This window comes from Chaetodon auriga, chromosome 18 (genome assembly GCF_051107435.1).
Source record: "Chaetodon auriga isolate fChaAug3 chromosome 18, fChaAug3.hap1, whole genome shotgun sequence".
Classification (NCBI taxonomy): domain Eukaryota; kingdom Metazoa; phylum Chordata; class Actinopteri; order Chaetodontiformes; family Chaetodontidae; genus Chaetodon; species Chaetodon auriga.
The window spans coordinates 9,150,012-9,173,858 of NC_135091.1; the positions used below are offsets into that span (position 1 = coordinate 9,150,012).

The 23,847-nt window shown below is 42.0% G+C and overlaps 1 protein-coding gene across 2 annotated transcripts in view; it reads right to left on the reverse strand.

Moving 5' to 3' along the window:
• The window catches only part of akap12b (A kinase (PRKA) anchor protein 12b), a 42,083-nt gene that overhangs the window by 8,027 nt on the left and 10,209 nt on the right, over positions 1-23,847 (reverse strand). Inside the window, exon 2 of one of the 2 annotated variants that reach the window (XM_076756553.1) lies at positions 14,277-14,352. In XM_076756553.1, the coding sequence (XP_076612668.1) occupies positions 14,277-14,352 (76 nt within the window). Of the gene's footprint in view, positions 1-3,733; positions 4,009-14,276; positions 14,353-23,847 lie in introns of those variants that run through there. The other variant, XM_076756554.1, reaches the window with a different exon arrangement.

Below are 23,847 nucleotides of genomic sequence, written 5' to 3' on the forward strand. Positions count from 1 at the left end.
AGTAATGATGAGGAAATCAAATCATCGTCCCATGCAGCCTAAATCAATCACTAGGTTATGGTCCTGTGGACAAACTCCATTAAAAACAAAGCACGTTTTACATCATAGCTGAAAGTCTCATCCCATGTGCAGATAATCAGAGATGTTGAACATAAAATATCTGCTGAGATCCTGACACCTGAGCTAATTTTATTAACCATATGACAACTTAATTGCTATCAGATTGCAATTTGGTCCAGTAAATCCTATGTTATGTAAACACACCAAAGAAGTTTATGGTATTGACACAAATACAACAGTAGTCCTCAATGGGAGCCTGAAAGAATGCTAGTGATGCCAGTCGCAATTTACAGATTATTATTAACCTTTCAATGTTTCATTGTGTGAACCATACGAACCAACATGATGTCTGTCAGCCTGCCATGTCTGTCTGTGTTTGGACAGAGGAGGTGTGGTGGGACAACCTGGCAGTACCTGACGCCTTTCTTCTTTCTTTCTCTGCCTTTCTCTTCAGATCTTAGAACCTCACATCTGATACCTCTGGACTCTCAAATCAAATCCCCAGGACTTTTAATAGTAGCTATCAGCTTACCAGATTACACACACTGGGAAGCACTCCCTAAAACCATGTACTACAGCTATTGTGGGAACTATGGTACCCCCGTCTGTCACTAAGAAAATACACATTAAAATAATGTGAGGCTTTGAAGCATGCCTTATCTTTAATTCAAACGTAGCACAGACAAATGTATGAGAACAATGTAAAAAAAACCCCAAGGTATTTAATCTCAATTCCCATTTTCATTATGCTATCTGCTTTTAACTGCATTTAAATAAATCTCTGGAAAATGACTGTTATTGTCTCACACAAAAATGTAAAACAAGGAACCCACATCTGTCCACATCCTTTTGCTAAATTATAGACATGAACCTTCACTCAGTAGCCTACATTCCTACAATATTTTTGCTTTCAAATAGAAAAACTTTCATTTGATATTTTACCTGACCAATAAAAGAGATAAGGTCAAAGCCCTCTCAGAACATGCAGCATTTCACACTAAATTTGTATGACAAAACAAAGTGCTTTCATGTTGTTGGTGAGGGCACACCCATATCTTATGCATAGATTGGACTTCAGAGGAATGTGAGCTATGCTGTTCACCCTGTGTGCTGGAAAATTATTTTAGGATGCTCTAAACTGAATTTAAATGCCAGGGGACTTAGAGAATGTTTATTTGTTTTTCAGTTAAACTGTGTCTCCACTGTGCCCATGAAGGACTCCAACCAAACAATACAGGCCTCTGCTACTACCCCTCCTTAAAACAAGCCCCAATCCCCTTGACCCAAATTCCACCACAGCAGGATGGATGGGGACCCACCCCCTTCCTAGGCACACACACATGCAAACACAATAGCCTCCTAGGCCTCTCTGGCCTCTGAAAATAAAGGAAGGGGGGTGGTCAACTTTTCTACTATCAGGACACACTGCAGCAGAGGAAGTTTGCTGACTTCACCAAACTGATGCAAATGTGTGATTTGTAAAATACACCAGTGTCACTTTGCTGTCTCACACATGAGTCATTGTCCAATCACAGTTGTTAAGCTAGCAAGACCAGAGCAACCACAAACATCAGGCATGGACTAGTCCATAGTGCATTTATCTAACATGAAACCTAAGCACAAACATAAATTCACAGCAACTACGCCTAAATACCAAACCTCTGACCACTCTGAGCTGTGTTCAATGAACTTCCACTGCAGTTTTCTGAATGAAGACATCTGTGAGTGTGAGTGTGAGTGTGTGTGAGTGTGTGTGTGTGTGTGTGTGTAGGAGGGGTCAGACAGCCATGTGTGTCTACATGTATAATAAAACAGGACTCATGTTGATTTAACAGACTACTGGCATGTCTCTTGTCTTTTTGATCTCCATTTTCCGGCCCAACTTTTTTTTGTTTTTACAGGCACACAACTGTTAACATCCCTAGACTGATTTGGTTTTGGGAGGGGACGTGGGGGGTTAATGTGTGATGGAGGAGGGTGGGTGTTTTGAATAACGACTGTACCAGAAAGAATGTGAGTGTAAGGGGTGAGGCTACAGGGGGTGAGGAGGGGACAGTTAAGAGATGAAGGGGTGGGGGTAGGGATGGAGGGGTCCTGCCCTGGGGCTAAACTCACTTTAGAGGGTGTTGCATATCTCAGACTCACACATTCATAGTTGAAATGCTTCTCTCGGCTGCAGACAGGCGTGAGTGTCGGAGCATGTGGTAAGGCGATGCTCTCATATTAAATATCATCGCCACAGCCAAAAGACAATTGTTGTAAATCTACTCCAGCCTCCAGTGAGATCAGATAATGTTTCTGTTGTGGCTGTTCCAGCACTAGTATGGGTTTGTTGTTGATGGGGGGTTGAGGTGACCGTTGGAAAGCTGAATGGCAGCTATTTTCTCTCGACACTATTTACAAACTTTGCCAAATATATGCAAATCCTTATTGTAATTAACTGTCTGGAGCACGAGCCCTTTAAACAAAAGAAGTCAGTTAAAAAGAGGGCAAGGAGACACCCCACCCCACCCCACCCCCTCCCCCAACAGACCCTGTCTAGCACCCCCGTATCAAAGATGTGGTCAAAGTGTCTCCGAGGCTCCAGGGGATCGCTTCAACTGCACTAATAACACCCACTGTTGAACCATTTGCCTTTCCTTTATCTTATCAACAGCAAGTCAAAATCTGATGTCACTGTATGCTGAATTGGCCCACAGCAGAATAAAGAAAACACAAACGTCTATCTGTCAATGTCAGTGCTTTTGTATTCCAGTTATATGCAGAAACCAAAACCTGAGGTCACCATGAAGCAAACCATTCCAGACCTGCTCCATCTAAGCCATCACTCTCCGTTATAAGACCTGAAGAAGAATTGGTCTTGGCATGTAATTAATTCCATACGCCCCTTTTTCCTCCCTCCCTATCCTCTGTGGTTAAACTGAAAAACCCCACTGGGAATTAGGATCCCACTCTAATCTAATGAAACACTTCACATGACGGGACACATAGAGCTGGCTCAGACATGAGCTAAAAGCAGGCTTGAAAACGTGAGTGCATCTTTATATATTTCTATCTGGCAGTCGTCACTTTGAAATTCTTTTCCCACCAAGAAGTTTGGCCGTAGTATAGGACGTGTACTTCAGAGTTCAGGGCACTCAGTGGTTGGCTGGGGCCACAGCATGGCACTGTGAATGATGCTTTAACAGATTTGTACTGCAAGCTTACTCCAAAGGAGGATGATTTTCCTCAGACGTTCTGTAAAGCTACCGGTGACGCACAAGAATGATGAATGGACACTTGATTACAAACAAACTCACGATGAAACAAGTTGGTGAGATAATGAAATTACAGCATTTGAACGTTATTTTACTTTCTACACCGCTAGGCTCTGCAGCAGCCAAAGCAAACCCATCTCTGAAATCACTCACCCGTGCCGAGAAACCTACAACCACAATGCTAAATAACCACACCCTCAGGACAACAATGCCTTCGGCTATACTAATTCATGTAAGGAGAAACCACTGCTTTGGGTTTCAGACATACCCTAAACAAATATCTAAAAGCAAGCAAATATTATTAAGTTTCAACAGAAGAAATTACATTGGTGTTTCACAGTAAAGCAGCCACAAATTTTAAGAAAAGTTCTAAATTGGTTAAATGTAATAAATGACACCTTATTTCTTGTTCTTACCTGTTAGAGTTATTGTTCCAAGCATTGGTATAAAAGTCCAAAAATCTTTTCTCAAAAAAAAAAAGAAGAAGAAATCACAAAAATCTAAAAAGATACGAAAAAAATTTCAGCTGATTAGGAGAAACAGTTAGTTGGTCTCTGCCGTTTTCTGTCACTTCTCTGCACATTCAGTTAATTCTATTAGTTCTCTTTCAGTCGGCTTCGTCTTGGCAAGTAAACTCAGTCTGAAGGCAGAAGCTGTGTCTCTCTCTCTTCCAGCACTTCTCAGCCAGTATGAAGAGAATAGAGGGCTCCACACACATTTCAACAGACTGACACACATGTCATGCTAGGACCACCCCTGCCTCCCTCTTCCTCCCACCTCTCTGTCCTTTCTTCAGCTGTTCTGAATGAGCCCCCTCCTCCCCCTCCTCCTCCTCTTTTATCCACTCACCCTCCCTCAGACCGCACCATCCACCCGGGATGACTGGAGCTCATCATGTGATCTTTCACGGAATAATTTGTTGCCCATCACTCAGGAAAAACTGCAACTATTATAGATGTTCAAACAACATATTACACCCCCTCTCCCTCAATTCTTCACCCCGTTTCATGCAAACCCATACACATTGTTTCTTTGCAGAAGGCAGAGCTCTACAGTCTCCTTATCTGACCTTAATAGCCATATGTGACCTCAAAAGCCAGTCTCTCACAGAGATTAAAAAACCCCCAGAAAAACAGTCTCAATCACCCACCCCGCTTTCTCTCCCCTCCACTCCCCTTTTTCAGGGGGTAACCAGGCTCTGCTCCATCTCTCATGTCACTAGTAATGTAGTGGAGTTGCTGACAGAGGAAAACCAGAGGGACTTACAGGATTTTACTTCGACACAACACTCTTACACAACCACTCATTTGTTCCCAATTTGCAATTTAGCGAAATTGGCAAATAGTAAAACTTAACTCACTGTACAGCCCCACAACTCCCCAAACATATCACTGTTTGAGGAATAGTTCATACCAAAGGCCTAAACCCTACCCATGAACCAGGGTGCCATCAAGTTACCGCCTGCCCCTGTGAATGTTAATAGACCCTTCTCAATTACTACAATACAGACACATTTAATTCAGCTTTTGTCTGAGAGGGGAGAGAGACTAGAAGGAATGCAGATAAATCCTCAGGTAAATACCAGCATAATCAGATCTGTCACACTTCAGCATTGTCCCAGAGGAATGTGTGAATTCCATCTGGAGGGCTCCCAGACCAGTGATAACAGCAGTAATTAAGTACTGTCTGAAAGCCCCCCAACCCAAAGTGTGTATGTGCATGCTTTTAAATGTGGGCACAATACACGCACTATGTTATTGATATGAAGCCTCTAGATGCTAAATTATTGAAGTGCCCGCATTGATTTTGCATACAACAGGAAACTGCACACAGCATGTACAATACTTTTGAGTTCAAGTTTTTCTTGAAGCTCATAAAATTAATATTTTCCCAGTTTCAAAGGTGCAAACTTTAAAATCTGTTCAGGTCAAAAACAAGACATCCAACACGTGGGCCAAGCAAATCATCTTATTTTCTCTTTATCCCACACCACTTCCCATGAGATTCTTCAGATCCATTGAACTGAAAGAGCTGTGAATACCAAGATCTATGCTCATGAATGGAAGGCTTCATGGTCTTTATCAGAGCTAGCGGGAGTGAGAAAAGGGGAGTTAAGAAGGGAAAGCAAAGAAAATAAGCACAAATCTAATAAGTTTTCAGGGGAAAGTTCCAGAGGTTAGAGGAGACGGCGCTTTTATGTAAGTCGTTGTAATTTAGTTACATCTTTTATGCATAAAATTTAATTACACCCACACATTTATAGGTGGCCACAGGTTAAGAGAAAGAAAGAAGTCCTGTGGGTATATCATGAAAGAGTCATTCATTTGATCACAGTAACTCACTAAGAATTTCATTGTGACACACCAGTGAGGCTTTCTGATGCTGCAGTGACTCATCTGGTAGGTATTTAACTATCTGTACTATAGTACATAATGACCACTATGAGCACCATATTATGCTTAGTGGACAGTGAGTCAGACTGAAGGGAATTTAGAGTTTGATGAGACTACCTCTGTTGGGGCGTCCCATAGCTTCCTTTTCCCTCCCAACTTCCTTCATATGACTCATTGACATCATTCACATTCCAGAACTTCCATACATCCTGACAGATTTTAATGTAGGCACAGCTTCGGCTGGATGGGAAATACTGTCATGAAGACCGGGTATCTTGAAGAATTCTGCATAGAGAATCTAATATACGGAACATAATATACATCCACCTTCAATTAAGACCTGAAACTATCTTCTACGTAATTGTATGTGATGCTCTCAGTGTGGCATAAGATTACTTTATCAGTCTTAAGGTAATTTAGAGGGAAATAAAAGAGGAAAACAGTATATTATTAGGTCAATTTAAACATTTGTTCTTCTGCTTATTTTTCCTTATAGAAGATAAAGGCTAATTAATTAAAATAGGCTGCCATCACAACACTAAATGAATGGCAGTGTATTTTGTATCTAAACTGCAGTCACTATAACACAAGGGCCAAGTCTTGGGGAGGGGGGGTGACGCCCCACATATCTCAAGAAATCAGAAAACGTGCCTGAGTTCAGGAATGTGTGAGGAGGGGTCTTGAATGGTCAGGCTGGGGTGGGGGGTTGGGCGGAGGGGCTCTTTGTTGCCTGTAAAGAAGTGAATGACATCATCGGACAGCACAGAAGAAAACGCCTCCTACTCTTCCAAGAACTGGATAGGATGATGTTGAAATAATTGGAGGAAAGGGAAACGAGGGCCGTGAGTGTGTGAAACTGCTCGAGATCACAGAGATTTTTCATTCAACACCTCTACTAATTAATAAATGTAATTCTGCTTTGCTCCTTTCACACTCTCCGTTTTATCTCCCGAATCCACACTCCGGTCCTCTTTAATCCGTCTCCCTCTCTACCACTTTCCCCTCCGCCTCGCCTAACCCCATGAGCCCCCATCCCACTCCTCCTCCTGTTTGCGTGTGGGCCGGAGGGATGGATAAGAATGTCGAACAGGAAACACATTCATTTCTTGACATCACTGTTTCCCCTTCCTTTGGCCCGTTTCCTGGTTTTACGCGTCATTCTATACTGTGCACAGGCTGTCCAGAAACCTTTCCGCCTTTTCTTGCTGAGATTACAGTCTGTACATTACATGATGAACACTGTAGCTATGACGTCTCAGATTTGAGTATTTCGTGACTGTATTTTATTTATGTTTGCTGTGAAACAATGGAGGATCATGTTTACAGCTTCCAGTACTGAGAGAGAAGGTGGTGGTTCCTTAAATCAATATTATCTTGCACGCAAATGGAAACAATTAAATTGGACATCGAGCATGTGCGCTTCTGTTACTGTTGGTCTTCCGAGCAAACAAAAACAAAAAAGATGCTGTTTCTGAATTAGAGTGAAGAGCTGAATTTCATCCAGAGAGGTATGTTTAGCCAGCCTTTGCCATCTGTTATGTTTGCATTCCTGGAATATCCAAACCAGCAATTTGGCATTCCAGTTGTTGTTATGCATCATCTTGTCTTCCAGTACAGACTGAATTGTAAAAAAGGGGGGAGTGCAGAAGAAGCCCCTCCTGGTGGAAATGCACATTTACAAATGAGTGTAACAGTAAAGCCGTGAATGAAAAGTATTTATCAGCTTGTCAACTTTGCCGGTTTGACAAGGATCTTGTCTTTCACGCGCCTTTTGAACCACAGAAAAGCGCCTTTCAAATGTATTCAAAGGTATTCTAGATGGAAGCTTTTTACCAAATAGTGGAAGGAGGGTGGGAAAAAAACATGTCGATAAAAACGCCTTGCCAAAATCTTGCTCAACCCAAAAAGTGGCTCATCTGGTCTCTGAGCCAAAAAAGAGGGTTCCCACTCCCTACCCATCTGCATTCCATGAGAACCTGCCCAAAAACGTTCTTCACAATTGCTCTTATCCTTCATGCTCTTCCTGGCTGCTTATCCATCTTCCTTGAGTCAGTCTCATGCAGGCCTCTGCTTAACATTACAATTTGGCTCAGATCCATTCACTTGAGCTTGATTTACACTCACGAACCGTTCATCTTATTAAGTCAGATCATCTCAACTGAGAGTTTAAATCAAATTTTTTTCTTGAATTGGCCAACAGAATGAGTAACTCTGCTTGTTTCCACAATAATTTTACTTGTTTTGGGGTTTTACTTGAATCAAATGTCAGTAACTCAAGACAAGGTGGACCAAGGCTGATTGAGTAACGAGTATCCAGCACCAAGAAGATTGCACTCAATTCATGCCTTGGAGACAAGTGCAAAACCTCTGCTCACTGACGCATTCTTGGCACTTATTTAAAGGAGGTTGTATCATTAATTGCAAGGTAAAAATGACTTACAGTATATGGATACTTGCTGCACTGTAACAGAGCCATAACGCTATTATGCTAAGGAGGATGAGAAGGAAGGGTCACATTCCTGGTCCATTCTCTCAATCCGCCATGTGCCTGGGGGAGGTAAGGGGTTGAGGAGGGAGATTAGGTTCCCTGATGCCGTGAAAGATGAGAGAAGAACGCCTGCAGAGACGAGTAGGTCCTGGGGGGGGGGGGGGGTCTGAGAAGCCCTGGTTGGAGTCTACCGTGAGTTTGACCTTATTACTGTAATTTTAGGCCCTAGGTACCTGGGACACTCCTTTTAACACTCCAAGGGATGCACTCTTTAACCTTGTGTTCTGAATGTGGTGCATTTTGAACAATGTGTCTGTGTATCCAGCAGTTCAGGACATTTGTTTTATACAACGACCACTAAGACGCAGTTGGACGATAAAACAGCATCTGCTTTTTTATTCGTGCTTATAAGTTCAAAGTCACTTCTGAGGTGCTGACGCAGAATTGGCCACAACACAAAAAACTGGCTGCAGATAACTGAAGCATCGGTTTGTGTGATGTTATGTAAGCAGGTGAGCTTTATATTCATTCTTGTTGGATCACTTTATTTAAAGATGTTTAGGGATGCCAGTGTTGGCCAGTCCGTCCAACACTTTGGTCATAACTGAAACGTACAACTATGGATGGATTGCCATGAAATTGCATACAGACATTCATGGTTCCCAGAGGGTGAATCCTAACGACATCTCATATTTTTTTTCTACTTACACAAAGAGGTTGACATTTGTGGTTTTCAATAAAATGTCTCAACAACTTCTAGATGAATTGCCATCTACATCTGGTACACACATTCATGTTCTAGCCTCATAATTTTGATGATCGCCTGACATCTTATTGAGTACCTTCATCAATGTGTCTGTACTTTTGGGGCTCAGCTAGCTGCCTGCTTGTCTTGTTGCACGAGAGGCAAGTAGTACAATTATGTTTACTGATATTGGCTCTGTTCAAACATCAGTCACATAGATAAATAATAGCCTCAATAAATGAAGTGTCAATAATTAGCTAGAGAGGAAAACACAAGGGAATTAATGTTAAAATGACAAATGTTTATGAATTCAGAGGTGGATGGGGAGTTGGTGGGGATTTTGATGTTTGCTATGTGCATTCAAAGTGTGCATTGCTGTATAGTGTCTCAGTAGAGCACTTTAAGATGTCAGCTAACTGTATATGGGGCAATTGGCCATTAGTGTTTTAGTGAGTGCAGTCAGATAAGAGATTAGACTTTTGATCAGTTTGCCGTCAGCTGATCACGTTATTGCTGATGATGCAGCCTGTCACAACGTAGTCATTTAAATAGCTTAAACATTGTTGAGGTTGCTTCTGGGGAAAAAAAAGACCCTTCTGTCAGATCAGCTTACAGGCTGAGACAGCAGTTGACGAATGGCAGCTTTCTCCTATCCTCTCTTGCCCTGAAGTGTATCCTTAAAGCACCCACTTTATAACAAATGGCTAAATAAAACATGCTGCACAGATGAACATAATTGAATGACTGACTGGACAATGATGGATCTTGAGGGGCTGTGGGCCTTTAAAGCACTCCAAACTTAAACTCCCAAGCACTTTCCCTTGGGATCCCTTCCTTTCTCTGAGGAGAAGAAATCATTCTGACGTCTTGCAGCAAGCTGATGGATCAGCATCTGCACAAAGGCAGTGCAAACTGAGGACAAAAGAATTCCTCCCAGTAGTGTGAGTACAGTAGAAAAAGATGCACGAGAACATCTTAATAGGAAACTTGTCCGTAATGAGTATTGTCAGTTGGAATGTAAAAGGAATATGGGCGAAAATCCAAAAGGAACAATCCGGCGGCTGGATTGTGTTATGACGATTGTTCAACGTGAAGCCTTGTTGGCAGAAATCAGACAGGGCTTAAGTGAAGGGAGAGGTCCCTTCCACAGGCATGATGAACGTTTTGGCAAGGCAACTATGCATGTCCCCGGAGCAGAGCCTGAGTAAGTCCATCCTGGAGCTAAATCATGGCCACACACACCCCTACAGTACGCACAGACTGTAATACATTCACCTTATAAAAGTTAACACCTGCAATCAAAAAAGAAATAAAAACGTAGCGCAAAGAGAGTCTTGTGAACCTAGGACCAACAGAATTTGAAAAATCTTTCTGAATTTTTGACATACTTGGACTGCTACTGTATGTATGTACAATAATTTATAATACTCTACAAAATCGGGTTGTAACTTCTACTTTCATGCTTGATGAATATGACTTAATGTCATAATAAGTCCTTAAATCAATACGGGATGCAGTTTCCAATGCTATGAAAATATAAGCGTTGAAAGTCCATCAATTGCTTGATTAATTGTTCAAGCATCAGCACAGTACAGTGAGTGGCAGGACGTCAATGCTCTTCTGACAACTTACAATGTGTAACACCGATTTGTACATACACTTTAATGAACGAATTCACTAAAATCGATTAAATGAGGCGAACCACACCCATCCGGTCCCTTGAGTAGAGCGAAACAAACAAACATGTTCCTACAAATAGACACAAACTGCTATGAACACACAAACACAATCACACAGTCAGCATTCTGTCCCTCTCAAATCTCCAAGAAAACTTCATCTGTCCTCTTTTAGAGTCTGTAAGTCATCTGGGAGGGACCGTCAATGCTCCAGCCAGTGAATTACATCAGCCATGATGTCAGTCTTTGAGCTCCCACTGCACCCCATGTGCCCACACCCCTGAAACTAGCAACACAAACCCGCATACACACATGCAGGCTAGTATGGACATCAAAACGGAAAACACAGCACACAACACATCTTATTACAGGGCTAACATGGTTACTTCAGTAACGCATTGTTTACTGCTGCACACAAAGAAATCTAGTTAGAGAGAATGGGTTGATTCTGACAAAAATTGAAGGGATCATTTGTCTCATTTTAATGAAATTGGTTGGAATGATGCACTGTGTGATAGACTGATGCAATAGGTGGCTTCATCATTCAGAGATGACTGTCTGTTAAAGTCTTTCTCTCTCTTTATCCTTATCTATTTTTACTCCTCCTGACTCTCGCTCTTTGCTTGCATCTCTCTTCCCGTTAGCAAAGAAGCATTTCGGAGCACTCCCCTCAAAGCTCGACTTCCATGTAATATTTATTCAGTTCCTCTCTGTCTAATAACCTGGTGTAAACTCTGCATTCCAAAGCCTCAGCCCTTCTGCCTGGGCTTTCTCAACGAATCTGGCAACCAAAGACGGTTAAAACAAACTTTAAGAATGATTTTCAAACAGTATTTGAGCCAATTTGTAATCTGTGTTTTATGCAAAACTGAGGGCCTCCCAAGATGAAGCCCCAAAGTCTTTGCAGAGGAGGAGAGAAGCAGTAAGCACACATTTCCTCTTCAAAAGATCAATGACACGCCAAGAAACAACACATGCAAACAACTCTTAGCTTGGATTCAACTGTTTATACACTGTAACTTCTTATTCACCTTCATTTTCAGGAGTTCTCAACAACCAAAATATAGCAGCCACTGCCCATCACCTTACATGAACCAGCAGATTCAGTGTTTGCATTCACAAACTGGTCGACTACTGACGGACGCACTGGAAAATGTAACTCCACACCATCCTCAGACTTGATACCATTTAAAAAAAATACTTTTGGTAATTTAATTAGTTTCATGGCAGATGATAGAGTAAAATATTTTTGCTGCAGGTCTTTGCTTTCCCTCAAGTCAAAGTATAACTAGACAAATTGATTTTCCTCCTAAAAATGCCCCTGAAAGTTTGCAGCAGAGACTGTTATTGTGAGTTTTAAATAGGCTTTTAATTCCCGTCCACAGTTCAAATATCAAAAATGGAGCACAGAGCCAATAGGCGTTGCTTCTGGAAGTGAATTAGCTGCCTCGTTGCGACTGTCATCTGTCATGTTATCCAGGTTAGTGTGTGACGTCTCCAGGTTAGTGTGTGTGGCGCTTCACCACCGGGCTGGTCCTCAAACTGTAAACACTGTGGTACACCTGATAGAGAGAGATTACGGCTGTGTGTTTGCTTATGTGTGTGCTTGTACGTGTGTGTTTGCTCATGCGTCAGTCTTTTGATCTGCAGCCTGTCTTTTGTTGTTTTCGTTTGTTATCAGAGAGATTCCTCTGCTCTTCCTGTCTCCCACAGTGCATTGCTGTCTTTATCAGGCTGCACAAGAGGTAGAGAAATGTTGGGATGTTTAACTGCTCCATACCTTCCACTCCTCTATCTTCTCTCTTTTTCCCCCATTGTGTATCTCCCTTCCCTTCACTCCCCTGTGCTGTGTGTAACCTTGAAGTTCTTTCCCAGCTTCACTTGTTTTCTGCTGTTTCTCTGTTTTGAGTCCTGCTGGTGAGAGCACCAGGTTCTGTGAGGGCAAGCCAGGGTTCAGGTGTGAATGTGTGTGATACTCAAATGGATCCACTAGTTGTTCGCGTGGAGCAGCACTATCATCCCAGAAGAAAAATATGTTTTGTTGAGGAAAGGAGAAGCCTGTGAACTGTGAAATGCAGGTAGATTCTCCATGGGTCTGGTTGGGTATTCATTTTGCATGATAAGATTCAAATCACTTGGTGAGAAGCATGATGGGCTCACAAGTGGCGTTATTTTGGCCTGATAGCCTGCATCCAGTCCATCTCTATCATGTTAGAAAGTTTTGATCACATGGTTTTGACTACATCAAAGCAACTGGTCCGCAGCTTCTATTTGTGTATGCATGAGTGCACAAGATCTAAGCATTCCTAACAAGCTAAATATGTGACTCCTCTTTTATGTTCTGTATCTTTCCATGTTACTTATTAACTTACAGTACATGTTCACAGGAGCAATGATTTCAACAACCAAATTACTCTCCACTAGCCTACGAGCCACATCGACTCACACGCTCAGTATCTCTGCTCTGAAGAGGGTATTGGGTTACTCTATGAACGGACAGAATCGCTTCATTAAATAGCTTATTAAATACGTTATTTGACAGAGTGGTATGTGACATATCTGTGTTTTAAGTAGTATAGGGTTACCCCTTCCCCTGGGCAATAACATATTATGAAGTGCGCAGGTTGCTTTGTGCGGGGCCCGGGTCACGGCCTGCTAAATATTTAGGGAGGGTGCACCGGCCCCTGCAGCCCTCCCAGATTGAGGGAGACACGATAGAAATGGCAAAGAAAATAAACAAATGCAGCTTTGGAGATAGGAGGGCGCAGCAGGATGTGGACAGAGCAGGTTGGTGCACATGTTAATTTAAGTGGCAGAGATTCATTTTGAACAGTTAATTACTGGTTAATGATTATCTCACATTTCTGATTTTACAATGTTCAGTGTGTCCACAGGACCACAGCCAGTCCTCTTCAAATATTTCCACTTTATGAGAAGAGTGTTTTGACTAGCCCATTAAACAACAAGACAAATGAGGCCGACTTCTGTGTTCATTCATTCCTGCTACGAAAAGATGAGTTTCCAACTCTGTGCAAAGACACTGGGAGGTCCAGAGAGCATGTTTTTACGATGTCTGTCATTTCTTTAACATTTTTGACAAGCTTAAAGTGATTTTTCTGCAGCTGCTCATACGCAGGGATGTGGTCTGAGTTCAAAATCTGTCCTGCGGCGTATCATCAGACCAAATACTAATCTATAAAATGGGTGTATGTATGTGGGCTAACATTCACATGCCATCACTTGATGGGTTAAGGAATAGTGAGGGAAACAGTATGTTGGGTATGTGGGTGTATGTGAGTGTGTGTGTGGCTACTATGTGAAAAGCCCTTGTAGGTGTTCCCTGTGTGTTGACAAAGGGATTAGCTAAGGATCAAGTAGTTCTTGCAGAGCCATGAAGACATCTGTAGTCAAGAATCTGCACACACACACACACACACACACACACACACACACACACACACACACACACTGAAAACTGACCCCACACAAACAAGCTTACCTTCTGCCACTGCTGAAGAAACAATACAAAATCCCAGACACAAACACACACAAACATTGCCACTCGGCTACTTACCCCACCGACCACAGGACCATCGCCCAAAGTAACACACTGTAAATAAACACTGTTGAAGGGACAGACACACACAGAACACACACCTTCTGCCAGCGTGTTGTCCTCTGAATGTCCATTCAGACTGGTCATACTGGAGAGTTGTCCATTTTTCTGCAAAGGCTGAAAAAGACACAAAGAAGAGATATTCTGAGTCAGAGGTATTCTTAATAATAACAAAAAAGCTTTAGAGGTATTGGTAGTATTTTTGAACTTCTGCCCACGCCAGGCTTCCTCTTGTTTACAGCCTTATGTGAAGCTACAGTAGGTTAAGCTAGCTGCCTCCTCCTCACTCTTGCTCCATACTAAACATGCAGATCTGATAGTGGCACCAATCTCCCCATCCAACTCTCAACCATTTTTCAAAATGTCAAACCATTTCTGTAAGGCACTCAAGACAGACTAAAACTGCTCATCACCACTCACCACCATAGATACACTCGGTAGGTAATGCGAACCACCACATAAAGTGCCTTGATCTCAACCAACCCATCATGTTTTATGATCAGTGAGTCAGCCTGCAGGGACGCTACTACATCCTTAAATGGTGTGTGTGCTGCCACTTTGTTACATATCCTTAAATTGTTTTATTAGTGGGCGGTAAAATTCATCATTAAAGGACAAGAACATCTTGGCGAGGACCAAAAATGGGTAAATTCACATCAGGTCACAATGGTCAAATCTTTCTGAAACTGGAAGACAACACTGGAAAAGAGATACACAGAAATCCTACAATAAAAGCACTAAAATCACAGCAAAAAGGAATGCCATGAGAATATTGATGATACAAGTTAAGATCAAAACATACAGCTTATCAGTCGTTTTTCATTATGGACGCACAAGTGTGTAAACAGCACAGAGTTTGGCTCACAGCGCCTTATCATCGGATCTGGGTCGTGACAGAGTTTTTCTGGTAGTGACCAGCTCTGGCTGACAGCCGTACAATGGCAGGCAGGCCAGAGCGTTGTCTGTCCCAGCCAGGAGAGAGGGAACCAGAGCCTCCCCACAGAGCCGCTAATCTAACTAATGGACAACTCAGGCTCCATTCCCACCAACCCGAACTCCTCCAGGAAAGCCCTGAAAAATGACACCACAGAGGAGACACTCTGGTCGGGACGTACTAAAAGATGAGAAAGAGAAAGTGAGAGCTGGTTTGAGGTGGGGAGGGAGGGAGGACAGGTCATCATGTGGAAGACTAATCCCAGATGGTGTTTGGGAGGCCAGCTCCGAGAGAGGAGGTGTTTGGGTTCTTTCATGCAGACAGAAGAAAGAGGAAATGTGTTGCAGGAGGCAACACAGCTCATAGGTTGAGTGGCTCCTCAACACAAGAAGAAAAAGAAGAAACAGCACTAAAACTGGATGCCATTCGCCAGAAATTTTTATGACCAGCTGATCATGAAATGCAAACTGTGATCTGATCACAAAGCGCTCATTGAACAGTCAAATGAGAAAATGACTCAAAGCTGACTTATGTGATTGGTAATTCGAATTCTGGAGCCTGCTTCACTAAATTTGGAACATGCAAGCATTAATTTGTAACGAGAAAATGTCCCTCTCCAACCCTTGCCTGGGCATGCAGCTGCCTAAGTTCGATTATTTTTTAAAACTAGATGCTGCCACTATTCGAGATGTGCATGTAAGCAGTACATCGGTGTGTGAATTCATATGTGTACGTCGCTTTGGATAAAAGCGTCTGCCAAATGACTAATTGTAATTGTAAATGGACCTCTGTTTCCTTATATTAAATTAGAACTACATTTGAAGCCAGACAAGATCATTGCACACCGGGAGCCTTTACACCCACAAATGTGCTCATACAGATAAAAAGTTTATTGGCTCAACTGCTTTCACACAGAGGAGGCCTTTTAAAGCCATCAGGACGTTAGATCAGATTTGGTGTATGAGCCATCAGCTGACCTTCAGACCTGCAGCGACCCTGCCCTCCGTAGTCCACCTCATGACTGGCATTCCCAGCATTCCTTGCCCTCTTCTCCAAAATTCCACAGATCCCCAACACCTGACTCTGCCCTCTTATTTTAGCCCACCTCCTCCAAATGGTCAACCTTTCACCACCTCTGCCCCTAAGTTACCTCACTAGGCCGCTCTGACCCCGTTGAAATGCCATTCCTTCTTCTGAGCATCCAAAACGCTACTGACAGTATATTCCCAGTGTAAGACTCACGACAAACCCATCAGGAGCGATGGCAGAAAGTGCATGGGATGAGGATGAATGAGCCTCCCAGGCCACGATATACACCAAGAAACTCAACCCAGGATCCCTGAGAATTATGTCCATATCAGATGACCCTGCACCTTATGATTTAGACCCAATGTCAATGTTCCGTCACAGCACAAGAAGTAGTGTGCCCTATAAAGAGTAAAAAGAAAAGAAATGGAGCTTCAGTTTATCATTCCAGTGAACTGACACTGAACTGACCCAAAAAGCGATAGCTTCTGGGTCGGCCGAGCTGCTCTGAATTCCTTTCATTTCCCGGACAGGACTTGTTGAAGTTTCACTGCCAGTTGTGCATTTTTTGACGTCTGCTTGGTCAACATGGTCTGCCACAAAGACCTAAAGACAGACTTAGACTTGCTACAAAAAGTGCACAAAGGAATGGTCGCAAAACAAAACATCTACAAAACTCAACAACAACAGGGAAAAAAACAGAGCCTTGTTTTCTGTCTGGTCTTCTGTTGAATGTGACCTGATCTAAAGTATCTTATTGGAAAACATTTTAACAGCCAAACTTGTATTTAAGAGCAGTTCTTATTTTTCCATTTTATAAGATTTATAAAAACCGCAGGGACCGAGGATCAGTAAACACTTCCTGCCTCTCTTATAACCTCCTTCATCTCTTTTCATTTGTTTTTGGTCTCATCTTAAGTCAAGACATTTAACACTCACAAAGGACTTTTTTTTAATCTCCCTCCTTCCCTCCCTGCAGGCTCTTTCACTTGAGTGTTTACACATCCATTAGGCACTTGGTATACGTCAGCGAGCAGACCTGCGTGGCACTTACTATAAATGCTGAGTCACCATTCAGACTTATACATGACTGCAAATGTTTGTTTAATCCAACCTGTTAAATCAATTTAAATGGCAATTATGATGAGTGGCAAGTAAAGTTGAACTGAACAGAGACAGAAACTTTAAAGGCTTAAATCAGAAAGCTGCTATAAACATTACAGGATAAGTCTTAGTCAACAAATTGTTTGAGAAGACGCAAAACCAGCAATGAATGGATCCTACAGACAAGCATTGTCTGTGAAGTCTGATTTAGCTAATGTGCAAAAAACTTCCATTGTTGTCCAAAAAAACCCCACATCAGTTAGCCATAACAGTCCCAATCAAATGCTCTTTTTACCCTTGTTTGAGTAACATGACAACTACAGTGTCCAGCTGTTTTAGGAAATCACTGAGCCCCTCTTTTTAAGATGAAACAACAACATCTACTTCACTGGAAATTTGTCATATCTTGCTGCCATGTAGGGACGTTGATGTTTGAAATTGTCTTCAGCGCTCCTTTAATCACAACCCTACAAAGTCTAATGAGTCAGTCCACTTCGTGCAAGCAAAAACCTTCAGATTAACTTTAAATCCCTCCCATCTGATCGTCCACAACAAGAATGATCTATTGTTTCAGGATCAGCACTGGAGGAAATATTAGATTTTCACTTATGCAGTCTTCCTATAAATCTTTTCTCTCAATTGACCTCTTTCTGCTTTTTGCTTATCCCAAATCTATCTTTGATTTCTATTTCCTCTTATCTGCCTCTCTCATTTACTTCTTGGCTACACCTCTCCACTCAGTGGCTCCAGGAGAGAGATGACCCGCTGTCTCCTAAATCACTCCACAAAGGCCAACTGGGGAGATTTATATCCCTTTAACCAAACACAGAGCGCAGGAGGAGCGGGTTCATGGAAGAGGATGGCGCAGCTGGCAACTTACATCTCAAACCCAAGTCTCTTGTCTCAGTAGAGAGAGGAGAGAGAGAGAGAAGAGGCTGAACGAAGTGCTGCAGAAAGAGCTTTGGTGACCTTTCTCTAAATCCGATCCACTCAGATGAAACAGAGGAGGCTTGCCTTGATAATGTTATCAACTAGGCTACAGGAATAGTTCAAAGGACCCTAAAATTGTGGGTTTGAGTATACAAAAATAGCAGGATCATTTTGGTTTATAGTCTACGTTTGATTCAGGTTCTTCTGCAGCACCTTTTATTTTGTAGCTCTATTGTGATTTATACAGTAAGTTATTGTCAAGATGGTCGTAAAGGTCTAAGTCTTAAAATACTTGGTTCATGCAACAGAACAGTGGCTCACTGTAGCTATCATTGGATTGAATATATTTGAGAATCCTAGTAGAAATAAGCAGATATCTGATACAGTAGGCTAATGCTTTCCAGCTCACCACTAAACTAGCCATACTTGTCAATCATTACACAGAGTACAACACTGATTAAGCCGAAACAGAAGCTAGAAATTCACTCCTTTTGGCCGACAAGGTCACTGTGTTGCCAGTATGTTGACTCAGTGGGGTGCTGCTGAAAATGTGCAAGGAATAGTTACAAAATAGTTAAACTGAAAGGAAAAAGATCAGCTGTTTCAGTGAATGACTAGTTTAGACACACTATCACATAAAGATGACTCCTAAATGAACTTATGCATGCACAAGCAAAGTCGCAGTAGGAGATAACAGGCTTAGAGACTCTCTGTGGGGTCGTAGTTTGTTCCTGACAGTTAACCTCACGGCCTCTGACCCCTGAGGTGTGGACAGACTCTCGGAGCAGACGAAAGGAGGATACTGTGGGAGGGGGGCGACCAGGGGAATGGAGAGCTGAAAGATAAGGAGAGAGGAGAGGAGAGAGAGGAGGTGAAAGCAGAGATGTGAAGATAGAAAGACAGAGAGAGGATGAGAAACAGAGAGCCAGAATGAGGAGAACAAAAAGCAGGAATGTGGTCTTGGGAAAGAGCATCATCCTGGTTCCCTCGACAAAAAGCCAATGGGATTTTTGCATTGGATTTTGGATTATTGCAGAAAATGAGCTCTGCGGCAAAGAAAACTTTAGGACAGTTAATGCTCTGTTCAGCAAGATACTCTTCACACTTATTTAGGATTTTTGAAGCGTAAACACAAAGTCCAAGATTTTTTGACAATGAAATTAACAAATTAAGGAGAGCATTTAGTGAAGTCAGTTCAAACTGTCCCCTCCGTGGATGAGGTTTGGTCTATAATAAGTGCCCAAAAGCAAAGAATCAAACAAACAATCAGACTCCACCAGTAAACTATTCTAAGCAGGTTAAAATGAGCTGCAAGAGGTATTTGCCAATAAATATTTCACCTCGGTCGAACGGGAGGTTTCAGGGGCCTGTGTGACCATCATGTCTGTCTTCCTCTCCCTCCCTCTCCCTTCATGTCTCCTCAACCCTGCCAGCCCCCAATCTATTATCCCTGACCCCAACATTCAGTACATACCAAAGATCAAAGCCTGACAAGACCCCCGAAGAGCACTCTCACTCTTTCCACAATGCTCTAACTCTGCTCAGGTGCTCAGACTGTGGGTACCTGTGCTTCTATGTGTGTGTGCATACGTGAGTGTTTGTGCAGTCCAGAGCAGTGAAATATAGAAACATGTCAAATGAGTCCTGGATCATGAAAGGACTGTCATAAAGAGTCTCTGTTTCAATCACGCTCCTTGAAAAAAACATAAAGATTTTGACAGTTTCGACAGATTTTGACAGTCTGACTACATGAAGTCATACCCAGATGTATTACAGATTCACAGTGATATGGAAAGTACGGTAAGCAGCTCCTCTTCTCTTTCTTTCTTCTGCTTTATCATTCCTGCTCTCATTCCAGTTGTCTGCTCTATATACAGAGCAGGTTTGACTGTGTGATTTTATTTATGGTGGCTTTCAGGAAGAGAGGCATCGGTTAAAATAAATCTGTCCACTCTTGCAAAAACACAGACGCAACCTGTACGTGGAAAAACTGCCTTACTCACTGCGTCTGTGTGTGTACCTGTGTGTGTCTATGTCCTAAAGTGTGGCTGCCAATCTTTCTATTAGTTTATCTTTGATGGATGAAGATCCATTCAATCTTATCTTTGGCTGAAAGTAAAAAACTGTCCTACAATTCACAACAAAATACAATTTCTCTGTTCAGGATTGGATTAGCCAAACTCTCAGAAGTCTTTCATATGATTATGACGCAGTACAACCTCTCCATTTTACATGCAATAGTTAAATTGTTCAAATCAAAGCTATTATTATTATATTCGTCAGTCTTGAGTTACAAAAGGAGGACTTCTGGCATGCGACCACACACTACAAAGACGGCGTCTGTGTAGCAGGTGAAAAAACCTGCTCCACCCAGCCAACATGATGCTTTGTGTCTGTGCCCCACGCATCTCGGCAGTTAACATGCTAACATTAGCTAACACATGGCACAGCTGACACTGATGGGAATTTCATTAGTTTTGCAGGTACTTTGTCATGAACTAAAGTTGGACATTTGTGGGCAACTTAAAATTTGGCCCTGATGATGAATACTATTAGTTATTAAAATTCATCCTCTGGGAAACTTCTGTGCCTAATATAAATTGGCATCCATCCCAATGTTGAAAATGTCAACCTCATGGTGGCACTAGAGGAAAAGTCAGGAGATTACCAGTCACTAGCCTTCATCTTCTGGGAACCACAAAGAACTGTAGAAAATTTCATATCAGTCCATGCAACAGACACTGCCATCCCTCGAGCCACGCTGCTGCACACCATGAATATTTAATGACTAGACCAATGCAGAGAAAGGACTCAGTCTCATTTATATAAGACACAGCTGTTCAAAACTGGTGGTATTCAACTGTTGTGCAGTAAGAGACCTGAAAGACGTGCAACTGACTCAAAATTAAATTTAGAAAACGTCAACCTTCAAAGTGCATGAAATGAAAATATTATCCAAGAGGTTTCAAAGAGCTAAAAATACATATGAGAACATAGCGTCGGAAAGTCAGAGGGTATTCTATGATACATATGTGGTCCACTACTTCTCAGCCTTGGGAACCACATCATGTTTGCCTGACTGTCAGCCTGGTTCACATACATGACATGAGAAGAGAACCTGAGGGACGCTGAAATAATATAACAGGAGGAGGAATAAAAGCCAAGAGTTAAGTATGTGTGTGAGGAAGAGACAGAGGAGAAAGAAAGTAATACAAACCAACAGACTGAGGGACCCTACAGCTGCAGAGTCACACACCTGTTAGCTGCCATTTCAGGACAACAGATAAAACCAGGTTGTCCTCCTCTACCTACATCAGTGCATCACTAGCCCTTTAACCCGAAGTCGCTATACCTCCCACAATTTGTCTGTTTTTCATCACCCCCCCATCCCTTCATCTGTGCGGCTTCTACACTTGAACAGCAAACTGAGCCAAACAACAACAACAGCCTGGTTGCAGGAAAGACCCCCCAGGACACGATCATAATCAGGCCACTCTGGCCAGCGTTTGACCCCACAGGCCTGCCTCTCTAACTGGGTTGAAATAACAAATCCACCCCCATTGCTGACCCTCCTGTCATGAATCTCTAAATATCTCTGAGCCCCGATAAGCATCAGAGCTCCAGAGTCATATGTGAGAAAAGAAGATGACTAGTGAGAGGAGGTGTCTGGAATGCATTCAGACGCCATAAATGTGGCTTTAATTATTGAAACAGTTATACCAGACTGTTTTTTCAGCTTTAGGCCTCAAATTACTCTTAGATTATTGCTCTACTAATGTCTATATGTCTGACCTCAGTTTTGGCACAGAAACAACATTCAGGGTCACTAAAAAGTGGAGCTATCCAAATGATCTGAAGAGCAGTATGCAAGGTTAGGCACTTCTGGATAGTCTGTGTATGTGTTTGAGGAGCAGCACACATTCTGCCTGAAAGCGGCAAGAAGTACATGAAATTAAGGTCAAAATACTGCAAATACAGTGAAGAGAAGAGATGACTTGAACATAAATGGGTGTAGATTTGGGTGTGTGATCTTAGTATTTATTACTTATTAGCACAGACAATTCAGTCTTTGTTATGATGCATACTTCTGCTGAAAATGTTGCAATATGATCACATTGTTTTGCTTATGCGTAGACAGAACTGTCTTGTTATACTACGAAATACAGTTTGGACATTGTGTTTTAGTCAATATATCAATAAACTAGCTAACTTGTGTTGAAGGTTCAGAGTTGCTTTTATTTTCTTGGATTAATGTAATTACTACATAGAAAACAGATGTGCCACAGAAAGGCACTGAATAGACAGAAACACATTACAAACACCAGCCTGAACAGACACCAAACTATTCACTAACACAAGAAGACTGTTAAGATTCAACAATGAAAACATGAAGCTGCTTTTTTTTGTTATCTATTTGGTACAAAATTTGTACGAAAGTACAACAATGGTGTGAATCTCTTTTTGAACAGACCTGAATGAGTGCAAACCAACAAGCTGATATCAAGGAAGCTGCCAGCACTATACACGATCTGATAGGTCAGCTGATATTGGCTGATTTCAAAGGTCAAGAAGGTCAAAGAGACGGTCGAAAAACTCCAACAGCAAATGCTCCTCTTATAGAAGCTGTACAGTTAGTGTTGATCGTCACGTCTTGGGGCTGTGTTATAAGGCTGTCCTACAGAGCATCATCGTCCTTTGGCTTGATTTTAGTGTTTGGTAACATGCAGAATCAACACCAAGGTAGGTTTCATTGGGTGTGAGAAGATGTCAGCTGCTACGCTGCAGAAAGACCTCATTCAGAGTAAGGGTGAGTGCATCCTCAGTGGCCCCACTCACCCTCTACACAATAGATCCCAACTAACAGCTATCAGGCAAAAGAAGGACTCTGCAAAGGAAAACGACAACAGCCAGGTTCAGCAAGTCTTTTGTTTCATCAGTAATTAGACCGTTAAATGAGAGGGACAGTTCAAAAACACATGACTTAATGGTATTTTGCTCAGTGCTGTGTGCAATACTTGTATAGCGCAATATATTTATTAGTTGGTCATAATGCAAGTGGACTAGCAGATCTATTACGTGCTTTGTTATGAGACAGGCTGGGAAGGAAAGGGGGATGACATATTGGTTTTTTGTTTTTGTATGTTTTTCATGATTCTTTTGTGCCATAAAAAGCTGAATAAACTTTATCATCTGGGATAATAAAGTTGACCTTGAAGTCTTTCTCACAAGATTCTGTGTGCCATTTGATTTTAACACGATTAAAGAGGCATGTGAAAGAAATCAGCTCTAAATAGAAATCTATTTCCTCGCCAGATAACAACCAACTCCTGGGTGTTGTTCTCGTTACTTTAATTTGCCTGCTTAACAGAAAAGGACCAAGAGACAGGAGGAGATGGGTTCCTTTATCCCCACAGCCATTACATGTTAAACTGTCAATAACATTTGACTGTTGTCTGCAGAGTGCTTATTTGCATAGATTGCCTTGGCTGTTTTTGTTTTGCATGTTCTTGTATGATCCTGGCAGCAAACCAATTTTCCTATAAGAGACAACCTTTGACCTTTTGACCAGACCTTTGAACAGTAACAGTATATGGGCTTTAGTCCACTAATTCATTATC